A 15,685-nucleotide genomic window follows, 5' to 3' on the forward strand; every position below is an offset into this window, starting at 1 on the left:
CTGCAATAAACGTAATAAAACTGCGCAAAAGACTGTTCATTGTCTTAACTGATAGATGGGGGTCAGGCAGCAGGGTAATTGGCGGATTGCTAGTAACTAGGGATGAGCTTCGAGTTTGAGTCGAACCCATGTTCGACTCGAACATCGTCTGTTCAACCATTCGCCGAATTGCGAACGTTATGGGCTGTTCATGCCAAATTCGAGTTGCGCGTCACAGCCCTTAATTCACTGCGGCATCGCAGTGCATTGCTGGCTGATGATTGCCCAAGCATGCACTATGACCCGCATGCTTTGCCAATCACAGCGCCGACTGCACAGAGAGCCGTAATTGGCATAGACAGAGAGAGAGACAGTGTCATTTGATTTAAGTTAGATAGAGTAGGCAGGCGAGTCAGTTAGCTGCACTTACAGTGTATTGTATATATATATATATATACACACACACTGTATTCAGTTTAGCTAGATCTGTTCCTGTTATTCTCTTTCTAATAGTTGCACCTATAGCTACCTGAAGACAAGTGCTGTTGTTCTTCTTCTGATCCTATTAATACCACAGGCAGGCAGCTTGAAGTATTTACAGTTAGTGTACTGTGTACCCCTGCACTGTTGCACCTATAGCTACCTGAAGACAAGTGCTGTTCTTCTTCTGATTAGGGATGAGCTTCGAGTTCGAACAATTTGGGGTGTTCGCAGCAAATTCGAAAGCCACGGAACACCCTTTAAAAGTCTATGAGAGAAATCAAAAGTGATAATTTTAAGGGCTTATATTAAAGGCTTGTTAAAGGCTTCTTCTGGAACCAGAAGAACCAGAAGAAGAAGATGGAGGAAGAAACCAAAGGAGGAGAGAAGATAGAAGAGAGAAGAAAGAAGATGAGAAGAAAGAAGATGAGAAGAAAGAAGCATTTAAATAAAGGAATTGTCAAAAACTGTCTCGTCATTTTTAACATTTTTGAAATTTTTTTGTGAAATGGTAGGGGTACTTTTGTACCCCCTTACCATTTCACATGGGGGGGCGGGATCTGGGGGGCCCCTTTTTAAACACCCCACGCCAATTTTTTTTTAAATTTTGGCACGGGGTTCCCCTTAAAATCCATACCAGACCTGAAGGGCCTGGTATGGAATTTAGGGGGACCCCAACACCAGTTTTTTTTTAATTTTGGTTCGGGGTTCCCTTGTGGGGAAATGCCATGCAGTTTTTATCAATGAACTTTTATGTGTATTGTCGGACCGGCAATTCATTAATAGCCGCAAGTAGTTTTAAATGACTTTTTTGCCTTTGAAATGTCATTTTGCTGTCAGACTGTTCTAAACACGGGAAACATGCGCCCCTTTACAGGCATACTATAGACACCCCCCAGGTACGAAATTTAAAGGAATATTACACTTTTATTGTTTCACTTTAAGCATTATTAAAATCACTGCTCCTGAAAAAACGTCCGTTTTTAAAACCGTTTTTTGCATTGATACATGTCCCCTGGGGCAGGACCCGGGTCCCCAAACCCTTTTTAGGACAATACCATGCAAATGCAGTTGCAGGGGGAGGATGTGGGGGGAGATGAGCACCTGGGATCAAGAGGCAATTAACTCCTATAAATAAAGGTGCAGCTTCCTGAGGATCTTCAGATGATTCCTGGATTTCTGCTGTGGGGTGGAGATGAGCACCTGCGACCAAGAGGCAATTAACTCCTATAAATAAAGGTGCAGCTTCCTGAGGATCTTGAGGTGATCCCTGGATGACTGCCAACACATGCAGGAAGGGTCAGAACCAACAAGTAAGTGCTTGTACTGGATGAGTCCTGCCACCCGCAACTCACACAGTATGGAATACATTCATATTTTTTATGATTTAGGTTTCTTAATACATCTATCACATTGACATCTTATACACATAAGCCCAATAATAAGTAATAACAGTATTATCATTTTAACCACCTGTTTATAAACTTGGATATTCCTTTATTAGGCACTTCACATTACTTCACCTTGTATAGATTGTTTTCACCATCACACATCATCAGCCTTCTTAGTTCTTTTCCCTTTTTCACATGTTTGTTATATATTCTTTTTTTTTTTACAAGTTTTTGTTTGTTTTTTGTTTTTGGCACACATTAACAACACTTTATCATGCTATATTTCATTACACAGACCCCATGCTTTTGGCACTGGTCAACAACATTTTATTTATGTCACACCTTATCACATAGATCCCTTCACTTAGTTTTTTTACACACACTACCCCACCACCCAGTATTATCACCTTTGTAAGGTGAGGCATGAAACTATAGAGCTTGTTTAAAGTGATTTTTTTTCATCAAGTACTCTATATACTTGGTTCAACCTATCATACATTCACATATCACAATTTAGATCCAAAAATTCTTAAAATATGAGCAAAGGGACAATATTAGTTGAGACCACTCTATTAATTGTTTTGAATATTAAGCAGTCTGGCTATATAGGACAATACGGAACACCCACCCGACACCCGCTGATTTTTACAAATATCAAATTACAGGTGCCTCACCCTACACCTTCCCCACTGGGTCCAAATGCGTGGCTCCTTGCAAGCCCCGTGGACTATGGACACGCCCAGAGGCGACAGAGGGAATGAGCAAACATTGTGGGACCACCGCACGCAACGGTTTTTAAAACTATGCGACACAAGCCCACTTTCCTATTCCCAAATGGTAAATACTTCGCCATATGTATGGAGATGTACTTTCAAAAACTTTCAAAATATTACGAAATGATCTGTTATGTTTTATATATTGTAGAAAATCCTAATGGAATTTTTTGATGTATCTCTTTAGAAGTTAAAACACCCCTGAAGAAGACCAGAAAAGGATAAAGGGTCGAAATGCATTGGGGTATTCATGGGGATTCATATTGATAGCATTGATACAATGTAACTGTACAATTAGAACTTTTTCAATGAATTGATTGCCATGGGAGATGGTCCTTTGTTGTTGCTGATGTCGACTACTGGAAATTTTATGTGATATTGATTGTATTTATGTAATGCATTCTATGTCTGAATTAAATAATATTTTTACTAAACATGGTTACTAAACATTGTTTCAGAAGTATTTTGCTGCTTAAAAGCCCCCTGGGGAAATTTTTCCACTACGGTAATTTTGCAATGCTTTTTGGGGTGTGCAGCTGTGTCAACTCTTGCATGTGTTACTTTACCTAATACCATGCAAATTAGCCTTTAAAATGGGCACTTTTGATTTTGAACGTTCGAGCCCCATAGACTTCAATAGGGTTCTAACGCTCGTGCAAAGTTTTGGTCTGTTCGCAAGTTTTGTGCAGCTACATCTCACTGCAGGCCATTAGTATGTCTGGAAGGCCAACAAGGAGAGGTAGACAGTCACAAGCCAATAAAAGAGGGCAAACAGCCTCTGTGTCTAGAGGCAACAGTGCTGGTCGTAGACACGGTGCCTCCTCATCAGCATGTGGCCGTGGGACACGCTTGTCCTTTTTTTCAGCAGCTGGCCATGTTGACATGTGGAAGAGTTGGTAGAGTGGATGACCAAGCCGCCCTCATCCTCCTCATCCTCTCACCCAGGCTCAGGGTACTTTGTCTGGCAAAGCAGCTGCCAACGCGGCCTCTTCCCTCGGCTCAATGGCATCAGTCACTCCTTCCCTAGGCCCACTATGTCCTCCTGAGGAGTCCCCCTATCTGTTTGACCACAGTGTTGGGTACATGCTCCAGGAGGATGCCCAGCGTTTTGAAGGCTCCGATGATGGTACCCAGCTGGAGGAAGGCAGTAACGTGAGCCCAGAGAGAGGGGGTGCCCAAGAAGGACAGCAATCTGGCAGTCATGTTCCCCCAGTTGCAGCATACTGCCAGGTTTGCTCCAGTGATGAGGAGGGAGGGGATGATGAGGTCACTAACTCCACGTGGGTGCCTGATAGGAAAGGGGAGGAGGAGGAGGAGGCACATCACCAGTGAGGGAGGATGCCTTCCAGGAGCTAGCTTAAGGGCAGCACATCGACTGCATCACACCGCAGAGCTCCGCATGTGCAGGGCGCTGCTGTCTCTGCACGTTATTCCAAAAGTTCTTTGGTGTGGGCCTTTTTTGAGAGGAGTGCATCAGATCACACCGCTGCTATTTGCAACATATCTCTCAAGCGTATCTCGTGTGGCCAAAACATCACCCGCTTGGGCACCACATGCTTGAGCAGACATATGTTGACCTGCTATGCAGTTCGTTGGCAAGCGCAACTAAAAGACCCACACCAAAGAACAAAGAGGATCTCTCCTTGCTCCTCATCAGCTGGAATCTCCAACCCCACTATACCTTCAGTCCTCTCTGAGACCTGCACTGAGAGGAATGAAGGTGTAGAATTGGGTGTGTCACAGCCAAGTACTTGCGTGCAATCTGCTATTGGTACACCAATGTCAGATTGTACCAGGCAAATTTCCCTACCCCAGCTGCTGCACCGCCGAAAGAAGTTCACTCCCAGCCATACACATTCCCAGCGGTTGAATGCTAGCTTGGCTAAATTGCTAGCACTTCAGCTGCTGCCTTTTCAGGTGGTAGACTCTGCCCCCTTCTGTGAGTTTGTGGAATGTGCAGTTCCTCAGTGGCAGGTTCCCAAACACCACTTTTTCTCATGGAAGGCGATTCTGGCTCTCTACCGGCATGTGGAAGGCAATGTCTTGGCCTCGCTGGACAGGGCGGTCAGCGGTAAGGTGCATATTACAGCTGACTCATGGTCCAGCAGGCATGGACAGGGACGTTACCTATCTTTTACGGCGCATTGGGTGACTCTGCTGGCAGCTGGGAAGGATGCAGAACAAGGTGCAGTAGTGTTGGAGGTTGTTCCGCCACCACACCTCCAAAATGCTTCTACTGGTGATTCTGCCACACCTCTCTCCTCCACCCCCTCCTTTTCTTCTTCCTCCATGGCCTCTTCCTGTGCTTTGTCCTCGGAACCAGTGGTGCTCCATAGGCATTCAAGGGACTACGCAAGTGCGCAGGCCAAAAAATGCCATGCGGTGCTTGAGCTGGTGTGCTTGAGGGACAGGAGACACTGGGGCAGAGATTCTGTCAGCTCTGCAGGGGCAGGCTCAGAGGTGGTTGACGCCACACCAGCTTAAGGCAGGAATGGTGGTTTGCGACAATGGCACCAACCTCCTCATCGCCCTCCGACAGGGACAACTGACCCATGTGTCCTGTTTGGCTCATGTCCTTAACTTGGTGGTGCAGCGGTTCTTGGGTAGGTACCCAGGCTTACAGGATGTCCTGAGGCAGGCCAGGAAAGTCTATGTGCATTTCCGCCGGTCATATAACGCCAGTGCTCGGCTGGCGGACCTCTGAAAGGAATTTAACCTGCCCAAGATCTGTGACATGCCCACCAGGTGGAACTCAACGTTGGCCATGCTGCAGCTGCTGCACACGCAGCAGAGGCTCATCAATGAGTACCTGTGCGACTATGGCACCAGGACGGGGTCAGGGGAGCTTGTTTTTTTTTCCCCACACCAGTGGGCCATGATCAGGGATGCATGCACTGTCCAGTCACCATTTGAGAAGGCCACGAGGATGGTGAGCAGTGACAGTGCATGCATCAGTGCCACTGTCCCCCTTGTCCGCCTGTTGGAGCACACGCTGCGTGGAATAATGGACATGGCACTTGAGGCAGAACAGAGGCAGGAAGAGGAAGACTTCCTTAGCTCTCAAGGCCCCCCTTTATCCAGACAGTGTTCCTGCATGTCCGCCGATCACACAGGCAGAGGATGAGGAGGAGGAGGAGGAGGAGGATTGTGTCAGCATGGAGGTGGAGCCTGGCACTCAGCATCAGCAGCAGTCTTCAAGGGATCATTTACAGTCCCAAGAAACCCATGGACTTGTACATGGCTGGGAGGAGGTGGCTGCGGATCATGTCATCCTTAATGACCCAGAGGACTCCGGACCGAATGCCTCAGCAAACCTACGCTGCGTGGCCTCACTGATCCTGCAAAGCCTGCGGAAGGATCCTCATATTCGTGGTGTCAAGGAGAGGAAACGTTACTGGCTGGCAACCCTCCTTGATCCACGTTACAAGGGTAAGGTTGCGGATCTTATCTTGGGAGAGGGAGCAGAGGATGAAACATTTTCGGGAGGCCTTGCAGAAAGGTCTGTGCAACGCGTTCCCAGACACTGGGAGGTTACAAACTCCTGTTTCTGGACAAAGTGTTGCTGAGGCTTCGGTCAGTAAAAGGAGCGGTGGAGAAGTTGGCCGTCTGACCGATGCGTTCAGACAATTTTTAGTCCGCAGCCCCAAGGTATGATCGGTTCCAGCAACCATCGCCAGCGTCTGTTTTACTTGGTGCAGGAATACCTAGGGGCAAGATCTGACTTGGACACCTTTCTCACCGAAAATCCTCTGGGTTACTGGGTCTTGAGGATGGATCACTGGCCAGAACTTGCACAGTATGCAATTGAGCTACTGGCCTGTCCTGCATCCAGCGTTCTTTCGGAATGCACATTCAGTGCTGCTGGAGGCGTGGTAACCGATCACAGGGTGCGCCTGTCCAGCGACTCGGTCGATCAACTGACCTTCATAAAAATGAATCAGTCTTGGATCACCACCAGATACCTGATGCTGATGTAACCAAATATTTTTTTTTTAAATGTCAGATCCCTTCAAGACTGCCTATGCTGATGCTGAGTGACTATCCTGTTATGCTGAGTGACTATCCTCTTCCTCCTCAATGATCATGCTGATAGCTTGTAAGAATATTTTTGGTTCTGGGCGCCGCCACCAGAGGCTAAGGCTCAATTTTTCAGCCCCTAGGGGCGTGTAATTACAATTTTTAATGCAATACTTTGCAGCAGGGCTCGTTCCTGCGCTCCAACTAGAGTATCTGTGAGGGGTTGCAGTGTTGTGGCACCAGCACCAGTGCCTAAGGCCCAATTTTTCAGCCCCTGTTTAACAGGGGCATGTAATTACAATTTTTGATGCCATATTTTGCAGGAGGGCTCATTCCTGCGCTCCAACTAGAGTATCTGAGGGGTTGCTTTTTCTGTCCCTGTTCAATGAGGACATGTAATTTCAATTCTTGATCTAATATTTCACAGCAGGGCCCGTTTCTGCGCCCACCAAGAGTAACTGTGAGGACTGACAGTGTTGTGGCACCACCACCAAAGGCCCAATTTTTCTGTCCCTGTTCAACAGGTGCATGTAATTACAATTCTTGATCTAATATTTCACAGCAGGGCCCGTTCCTGCGCCCACCAAGAGTAACTGTTAGGGCTTACAGTGTTGTGGCAACACCAACATCTAAGGCCCAAATTTCTGCAGAGTATATAAGGCAGGACCCTACTTTCAAACATCCAACTTACAAATGACTCCTACTTGCAAACGGAAGGAGACAACAGGAAGTGAGATGAAATCTACCCCTAGGAAGACAGCAAAACAAATGTTACAGGGGTGATAACCCTTCCCTATGTTTTCCAAAAAGCTTAAAAATTGATTTTTTGGCTGGAGCTACACTTTAAAAATGTACCAGTTCAAAATTACAAACAGATTCTACTTAACAACAAACCTACAGTCCCTTTCTTGTTTGCACCGCCTGTATACTGCTGTTCAGAGTATATAGGGCCTGTGGGCCCCACGCCTTTCCTTTTTTTAATTTGGGTGTGGGGTTCCCCTTAATATACATACAAGACCCAAAGGGCCTGGTAATATACTGGGGGGTACACATGCCGTTTGTCTCATTGATTTTCATCCATATTGCCGGGACCCGACATTACATTAAAGCCGCAAGCAGTTTAAAATTACTTTTATTTCTTTAAAAACGTAATTTTGTGCAGGGACTGTTCTAAACATGGGAAACGTGCCACTTTACAGGCATACTATAGACACCCCCCAGGTACGATATTTAAAGAAATATTTCACTTTTTTTTTTTTTTCACTTTAAGCATCATTAAAATCACTGCTCCCGAATAAACGGCCGTTTTAAAAACTTTTTTTGCATTGATACATGTCCGCTGGGGTAGGACCCGGGTCCCCAAACCCTTTTTAGGACAATAACTTGCATATTAGCCTTTAAAATTAGCACTTTTGATTTTGAACGTTCGAGTCCCATAGACTTTAACGGGGTTCTAAAGTTTGCGCAAATTTTCAGTCCGTTTGTAGGTTATGGTGCGAACCGAACCGGGGGGTGTTCGGCTCATCCCTACTAGTAACCAGGCGGATGAACCCACCGCTACACATGTCACTTCTATGTTCATTCTGTAGCCACCCTGTCCTAAACAAGGGCTTCTAGTCAAACATAGTTCTGCTGGGTGGTAGACAACCTAGCTGACTTATAGTCTACTTGTTTTCCCTCAAACTCTTTAACTGCCAATTGTGTGGTCATACAACACTGTACATAAATGAAATTTATATATTTTTTTCACACAAAGAGAGCTTTTGGTGTTATTTGATCACCACTGGATTTTTTTATTTGGAACAAAAACAATATAGGTTACCTTCTGCTATAAAACATCCAATTAAAGAAAAAATTGAATTTCTTCATAAATTTAGGCCAAAATGTATTCTGCTACTTGTTTTTGGTAAAAAAAAATCCCAAGAAGTGTATGTTGATTGGTTTGTGTGAAAGTTTTAGTGTCTACAAACTATGGTATATATACTTAAATCTCTATTATTTTTTATAGCACAGTAATGGAGTTGATCAGTGACTGACACTGGGTGAAAACTAACTAACACTGACATCACCAGTGACACTAATACAGTGATCGTTGATAATACTATACACTGTCACTGTACTAATGACACTGGCTGGGAAGGGGGGAACATCTCGGGGAATCAAGGGGTTAACTGTGTGCCTAACAATGTGTAATGTGTGTTATTTGCTGCTTTTACTAATCAATGTGGGTGTTCTTTTCTCACTGCAAAAAAACAGCCACATCATTGCTCTCTGTACAAAATCTTATGTTGTTAGTAAACACAGGGCTCTGAGCCAGTTGGCCAGTACCTTGGCAAGGTTGTTGTAGTTTACATTCAAGGGAGAGATAGGACACCAATTTTCCAAGTTGCATCTTTACCCCTTCTGCTTATACATGATTGCAATCAGGCCCGGACTGGCCATAGGGCCCTCCGGGCATTTGCCCAGTGGACCGGGGCCGCCGGGCTCAACCTCTGGGCCGCAATCCGATGCCTGTTGATGACCGGGCCGCACAGCAGGAGGTAAGTGGTGACCACAGCCTGGAGAGGGTTAACACAGGCCGCGGTCGCCTCTCACCTTCCTCTATGCGGCCGTGCCCGTGTCTCCTCTCCAGGCTCTCCTGCCCTGCTGTCAATGTCATCTATCAGCAAGGACGGGAGGAGCCAGAGATCTGTACACTGAACAGCTTGGGCAGCAGGTCGGATCCAAATAAAATAGCGATCGATGTTCATGGCCGGCAATAGCTAGGCAACGGGGGACGCTGCCAGGGCTGGGGCCGCTGATGTCATGGAAACGTATGATGTCAGGAGACCCCGCCCACCTAGGCAGATTACATCCATTCAAAAAACCAAGGGGAGTGAAGGAGACAGTAAACGCGAGAAGTGAAGCCATCAGATGACTGCAAGGGACACAATGGGGGGGCTGTGATTGTTAGGGGCACTGTGATGAAAAGGAAACTGCACTGTAAAGGAGGACTGTAATCATTAGTTTCCTTTACAGTGCACTCCCCTTTATATCACAGTGCCCAATTACATTACAGATTACCGACTCCGTGATTATCCCATCACCAACCGCTCTTACAAAGGGGCAGTTGCTGGAAAATTGGCTGCTCAGTCTAAATTGCCCGGGCCTATTTTTTGTCCCACTCCGGGTCTGATTGCAATCAAGTCCTACCTTAGAGAAGGAGGGATTCTGCCCTCCACTACCATCTCCTCATACAGCTCAAGCAGGTCTATGTCAGTGAGGACCCACAGCACTATATAGAGCTGGACTGGGAGACCATCACAGCCTGGAGTCCTGCCCCACCTAAAGGATGTGATGGAAGAGAGCAGCTCCTCCAGTGGCAAGAAAGAGTTTGTGGTGGACAAGCCTGCAGGATTAATAGTGTTAGCGATAGCCGACAAGATCCTGTCGGCTGCTGTTGTGTCCATTTCTTTCAAAGTAGAGGTTGGTGTAGAGGTCACTGACCACTTTCATCACATTCTTCTTCCCCTTCTGGAGTGCTCCAGTCTTATCACATTATAATTTTTTCCACATTCTCCACCTTAGTGTCATGGTTATGCAATTGAGTTCTCTGTCAGCTTACCTGTCTCCATGTGTTCATCTCTAAAGACTAGCTGCCTCTCATCTGACTGGTTTTATAACCTCTCCTCTAAGCATGGCCCCACCCCAGGCCCTATCAGGGAACCCTATATTAACCTGTGCACTGCAAGCCAGCAGTGCTGATCAACCATTGTGTGTTAGCCTCCGTGTGTACTTGCTGTGTTTCCTACGTCTGATTCCTGTTACCGACTTTGGCCTGTTCTCGACTCTCCCGGTCTGCTTGTTACCCTGACCTTTTGGCGTGTTAGGTTTATCCTTGTCTGCTAGTCGCCCTGATCTTTGGCTTACCCCTTACTTCCCTGTCGTTCCAGCCTGTTGCCTCCTTCCTCTTCTCCTGTAGTCTATGGTGAGCGTGAGCTGTGAGACCCTGGGGGCCACGACCTGGAGCCAGACTGCAGCGCAGTCCATCCTCACCACTAGAGGCTCTGGTGAACACCTGCTGGCTCTTAGACTCCGCGCCCTGGGGAATCTATGCTCTAGCTCCCACTGGGATCCATGTTAGTTATCCTGTAGACCTGCTTCCTGAACCTTACAGGGTTCAATCCGCAGCAGTCAGTCCTATGGTCCACTACCTTGCGGTGCACTTCCGACTCCTACAAAGTGCATCTGTCACCTGATCTCAGGTGACCTGACACTTAGAATGGAAGATGTGTCTGGATTCCCCCTTGAAATGTCCCTTCAGGCATATGTTGGTGTCCTCCAGGTTCTTCCTCATGTCCCAGCCACAGTGTGGAAGGTCCTGCAGTCTCCTGAGTTCCCTCCTCCTAGTACACACTTGCTGGCATCTTCTTGCCTGAAATAAGCTGTTTAACTTGACTTTCACAAACGCTCACCAGTCACATTTCTTAAGAATCTCTTCTTCTCCTGCCATGCGATATCGGTCTCCTTAGGTTCCACCAGCAAATCCTCTTTTTCCAGTTCAGCTTCAAGGATCCTGGGCCAGGCGTGTGCCCCTCACCTAGGTCCTCCTAAAAAGTGCGTGACTGTGTGGCCAGAGAAAAAGCAAGGTACCGTGAAGTGCCCACAATGCTTGACTGCCCTGGAGGCGAACACAAAATCAATCCTGGAATGCACAGATTTATCAGGACAGCACAGCAGATTAGTTCAGGGCTTCATTCCCTTTAAAACTCACATTTTCCTATAAGGAGGCCTCTGTGATCATTTCCCTGTTTATCCTAGATGTAGCATCAAGCTTGGCATACGTGCTGGAGTGACTATTCTCTGAAATTACCACCGAGAACTACTGCGCTAGTGGTGATGAGCGGGGACTGAAGGGTCTGTAAAAGCCCCAACCATGCACTCTTCTCCAGGAACTCATACACATCAATGGGCGTAATTGGCTTTCCTGCCCATGAACCATCTATACAGGCAGCCACAGATTAGCTCCTGGACAGATTTAACTATGAGATGGACACTCCTGACAAGATTTGCTACCCCTGTAGACTTGCAGTTATCACCTCCAGACCAGTAGGAGGGACTGTGGGTCTACTGGGAAGACAGAAGATCATACCTCCTACAAAAGGGTAGAGCACACTCCTGAAACATATAGACGTCACTCTGATGGGAAGAAAGAAAGGTCATCACAGCCCGCTTCCTAGATGTGTCTTTGATGCTCCTTACATTAATGAAAACACAGAGATCTTAGTCACCATGGACCGAGGTGTTCTATTGGATTTAGGTCAGGCGAGCGTGGAGGCCATTCAATGGTATCAATTGCTTTATCCTCCAATAATTGGCTGCATACTCTCGCCACATGAGACCGGGCATTGTCGTATCCCAAGGGGAACCCAAGACCCACTGCACCAGCGTAGGGTCTGACAATGGGTCCAAGGATTTCATCCTGATATCTAATGGCAGTCAGGGTGCCATTGTCTAGCCTGTAGAGGTCTGTGCGTCCCTCCATGGATATGCCTCCCCAGACCATCACTGACCCACCACCAAATTGGTCATGCTGAATGATGTTACAGGCAGCTTAACATTCTCCATGGCTTCTCCAGACCCTTTCACGTCTGTCACATGTGCTCAGGGTGAACCTGCTCTCATCTGTGAAAAGCACAGAGTGCCAGTGGTGGACCTGCAAATTCTGGTGTTCAATGACAAATGCCAATCGAGCTCCACATGCCGGACAGTGAGCACAGGGCCCACTAGAGGACGTCAGGCTCTCAGGTCACCCTCATGAAGTCTGTTTCTGATTGTTTGGTAAGAGACATTCACACCAGTGGCCTGCTGGAGGTCATTTTGTAGAGCCCTGGCAGTGCTCATACTTGCACAAAGGAGCAGATAACGGTCCTGCTGATGGCTTAAGGACCTTCTACGTCCCTGTCCAGCTCTCCTAGATAACTGCCTGTCTCCTGGAATCTCCTCCATGCTCCTGGGCCTGTGCTGGGAGACACAGCAAACCTTCTGGCAATGTCATGTATTGATGCGCCATCCTGGAGGAGTTGAGCTGCCTGTGCAACCTCTATAAGGTCCAGGTATCATCTCATGCAATCAATAGTGACACTGTCCCTAGCCAAATGCAAAACTAGTGAAAAACTGTGTGAAAAGAGGAGTAGGGAAAAAAATGTCAGTGGCCTCCACCTGTAAAACCATTCCTGTTTTGGAGGTCGTCTCATTGTTGCCCATCTAGTGCACCTGTTGGTAATTTCATTAACACCAAAGCAGCTGAAACTGATTAACAACCCCATCTGCTACTTACCAGACAAGATCAATATCCCAAGAGTCGAACTGGCTTGATTCTATACTCTGGTTAAAAAGTGTTTCTTTAATTTTTTTGAGCAGTGTATATTATACTGGAGGTGAGAACATGTAAATACCTTCTGTTATAAGAAGGTGATATTGAATATCATTGTTCAGGTACAAAAGACTGTTGATGTGATGTCTAAATCTCAAATGTAATTTAATGGGCGGCACAGTGGCTTAGTGGTTAGCACTTCTGCTTGCAGCACTGGCATCATCAATGTGAATCCCAGCCAGGGCACTACATGCAAGGAGTTTTTATGTTCTCCCTGTGCTTGTGTGGGTTTTCTCCGGATCCTCTGATTGCCCCTGAAACTCCAAAAAGTGGTTAATTGGTCCTGTCTAAAAAGATCTAAATTTGGCCCTAGTGTATGTATGTGTGCATGTCAAAAAGGGCCTTAGACTGTAAGTACCCTAAGGTTGGTTGTTGCTGTTGGTGCTATATAACTGCCTGTAATTAAAAAAAAAAAAAAAAAACTACAATCTGTTTGTTTATACAACTAATTTTGACTATGAAGTTACAATTTATTGTCACATAATATTGTCACATTCTGATAACCATGAGCCATTAAATTTTTCCATTTTATTCCCAGATATTCAGGAAAAGCACAAACAACATCTGATGGAGAAGACTGAGACTCTAGTGGAGCATAGACCCCCAGGATCTACTCTGGAACCACAAAGATTCCTCATCAATGAGCGTTATGTGAACCTTATTGTAGTTTCCGCTGATCATTTCAGGCAGCGTCCTCAGAATGAGCTAATACAGACCGGGGTAAAACATGAGGAAGGCTTGAAGGAAACACAAATTGGACTGGAACACATTTCCCTCAACAAGCTTTTCCACTGGAATCAGCAGTCACAATGTGTACCACATGCAGTAATGGTGAGCGGAGTGCCAGGAATAGGGAAGACCACAATGATGCAGAAATTTGTCAATGACTGGGTGACTGGAAAACACTACAAGAGATTTGCATTTGTCTTCTTCTTCAGATTCCGGGACCTTAATAGGCTGGAAGAGGTCAGCTTGGAGGAGATGATTCTTCTTCAATATCCATATCTGAAGAGTCAGATTGGAAATATTTTACAAGATCCAGAAAGACTTCTGTTTATAGTTGATGGCTTAGATGAAAGTATTTACCAAATGGATTTCAAATCTTGTAGACTCTTTGCTAACAAGACAATATCTGGAGAGATTGTGGTCAGTTTGGTGAGGCAGAGTCTTCTTAAGGGTTGCTCTGTACTGATAACCAGCCGCCCAACCAGACTGGCATCAGTTGATACCGGTGCTTTCCAGAGAATAGCTGAGATCATGGGATTTCTCCATGGAGACAGACTGACCTTCTTTTATAATTTCTTTGGAAATAAGGAATTGTCAGAAAAGGCTTTTCATTATGTGCAGGAGAATGACACGCTGTATACTTTCTGTTATATCCCATCATACTGCTGGATCATCTGTACAGTGTTATCAATGTGCTTCAGAGCCCAACCAACAATCACTGATCAGCTGATGACATCATTACCCAAAACAATGACACAACTCTTTGTGATATTTGTCTCCAACATTTTGGCCAACCACTGCCAAAATAAAGATGGTGACCACACTGTCCGGGAACTGCTGACATCTATTGGGTGGATGGCAGAACATGGAGTCATGAGTCACATGATTGAATTTGATGATCGTCATCTGGAGTCATTCCGTGTGAGAAATGACAAACATCTCTTTTCATGTTTCATGATGGAATCTGGTCAGCCTCCTGATGTGGATTACACCTTCTTACATCTCACTCTTCAGGAGTTTTTTGCTGCTTTAGTCCATTTTATTGCCTATAATCCTGACAGATTACAGAAAACACTCGATGAGGCAGAATCTCACAAAGACGGCCGTGCTGAAATACTCCTCCGTTTCCTCTGCGGTCTCTCAGACTCTTCTACTAGATCCATGTTACAGTCTCATGTGGGAGAATTGTCGTCTCAGGCCGCCAAACATGTCATCACCTGGATCCAGAAGAAAATTGCAGAAAAAGTACCTGACAAATCCCAAATAGTCAACAGAGAGCTTACTACTGAATTCTACTATCTCCATGAGAGCAGGAATAAGGCTCTGGTGTCACAATGTATTGGGTCAAATAAAGTTGGCTTTTCTGAAGTCCCCCTCAGCCCTCTGGACTGCTCTGTGCTGTCTTTTATCCTTCAATCCCTCAAAGAGACACAAGAAGTACATCTATATTCATGTAACATTCAGGATGAAGGATTGAAGAAACTTATACCAGCTCTTCACAACATGAAGAGTCTGAGGTAAGTAATAAATATGAATAATCACCATGCTGTATTAAATTGGTAATTGCAGGTGTTTTTCCCAGAGAAATTATTAATTATTGGTGTGATTTGTTTTCTATGATATGCAGATATGTACATATCTATTTATGTGAATACATCAGATAATACTTAAAGTGACTGTAAATAAAAGCAATTTCTTGCATTAAGGTAAAAAATTTGGATGAGCCGAACACCCCCAGTTCGGTTCGCACCAGAACTTGCGAACAGGCAAAAAATTCGGACGAACACCATTAAAGTCTATGGGACACGAACATGAAAAATCAAAAGCGCTCATTTTAAAGGCTTATATGCAAGTTATTGCCATAAAAAGTGTTTGGGGACCTGGGTCCTGCCCCAGGGGACATG

The 15,685-nt window shown here is 45.7% G+C and overlaps 1 protein-coding gene across 1 annotated transcript in view; it reads left to right on the forward strand.

Annotated features, from left to right (window-relative positions):
• LOC141117583 (NACHT, LRR and PYD domains-containing protein 12-like) overlaps window positions 1-15,302 on the forward strand; it is a 183,029-nt gene extending 167,727 nt beyond the window's left edge. Inside the window, exon 6 of the mRNA XM_073610496.1 lies at window positions 13,594-15,302. Coding sequence (XP_073466597.1) covers window positions 13,594-15,302 — 1,709 coding nt within the window. The remainder of the gene's footprint in view (window positions 1-13,593) is intronic.
• Window positions 15,303-15,685: the final 383 nt, after the last annotated feature.

This window comes from Aquarana catesbeiana, linkage group LG13 (genome assembly GCF_042186555.1).
Source record: "Aquarana catesbeiana isolate 2022-GZ linkage group LG13, ASM4218655v1, whole genome shotgun sequence".
In the NCBI taxonomy this organism is placed as follows: domain Eukaryota; kingdom Metazoa; phylum Chordata; class Amphibia; order Anura; family Ranidae; genus Aquarana; species Aquarana catesbeiana.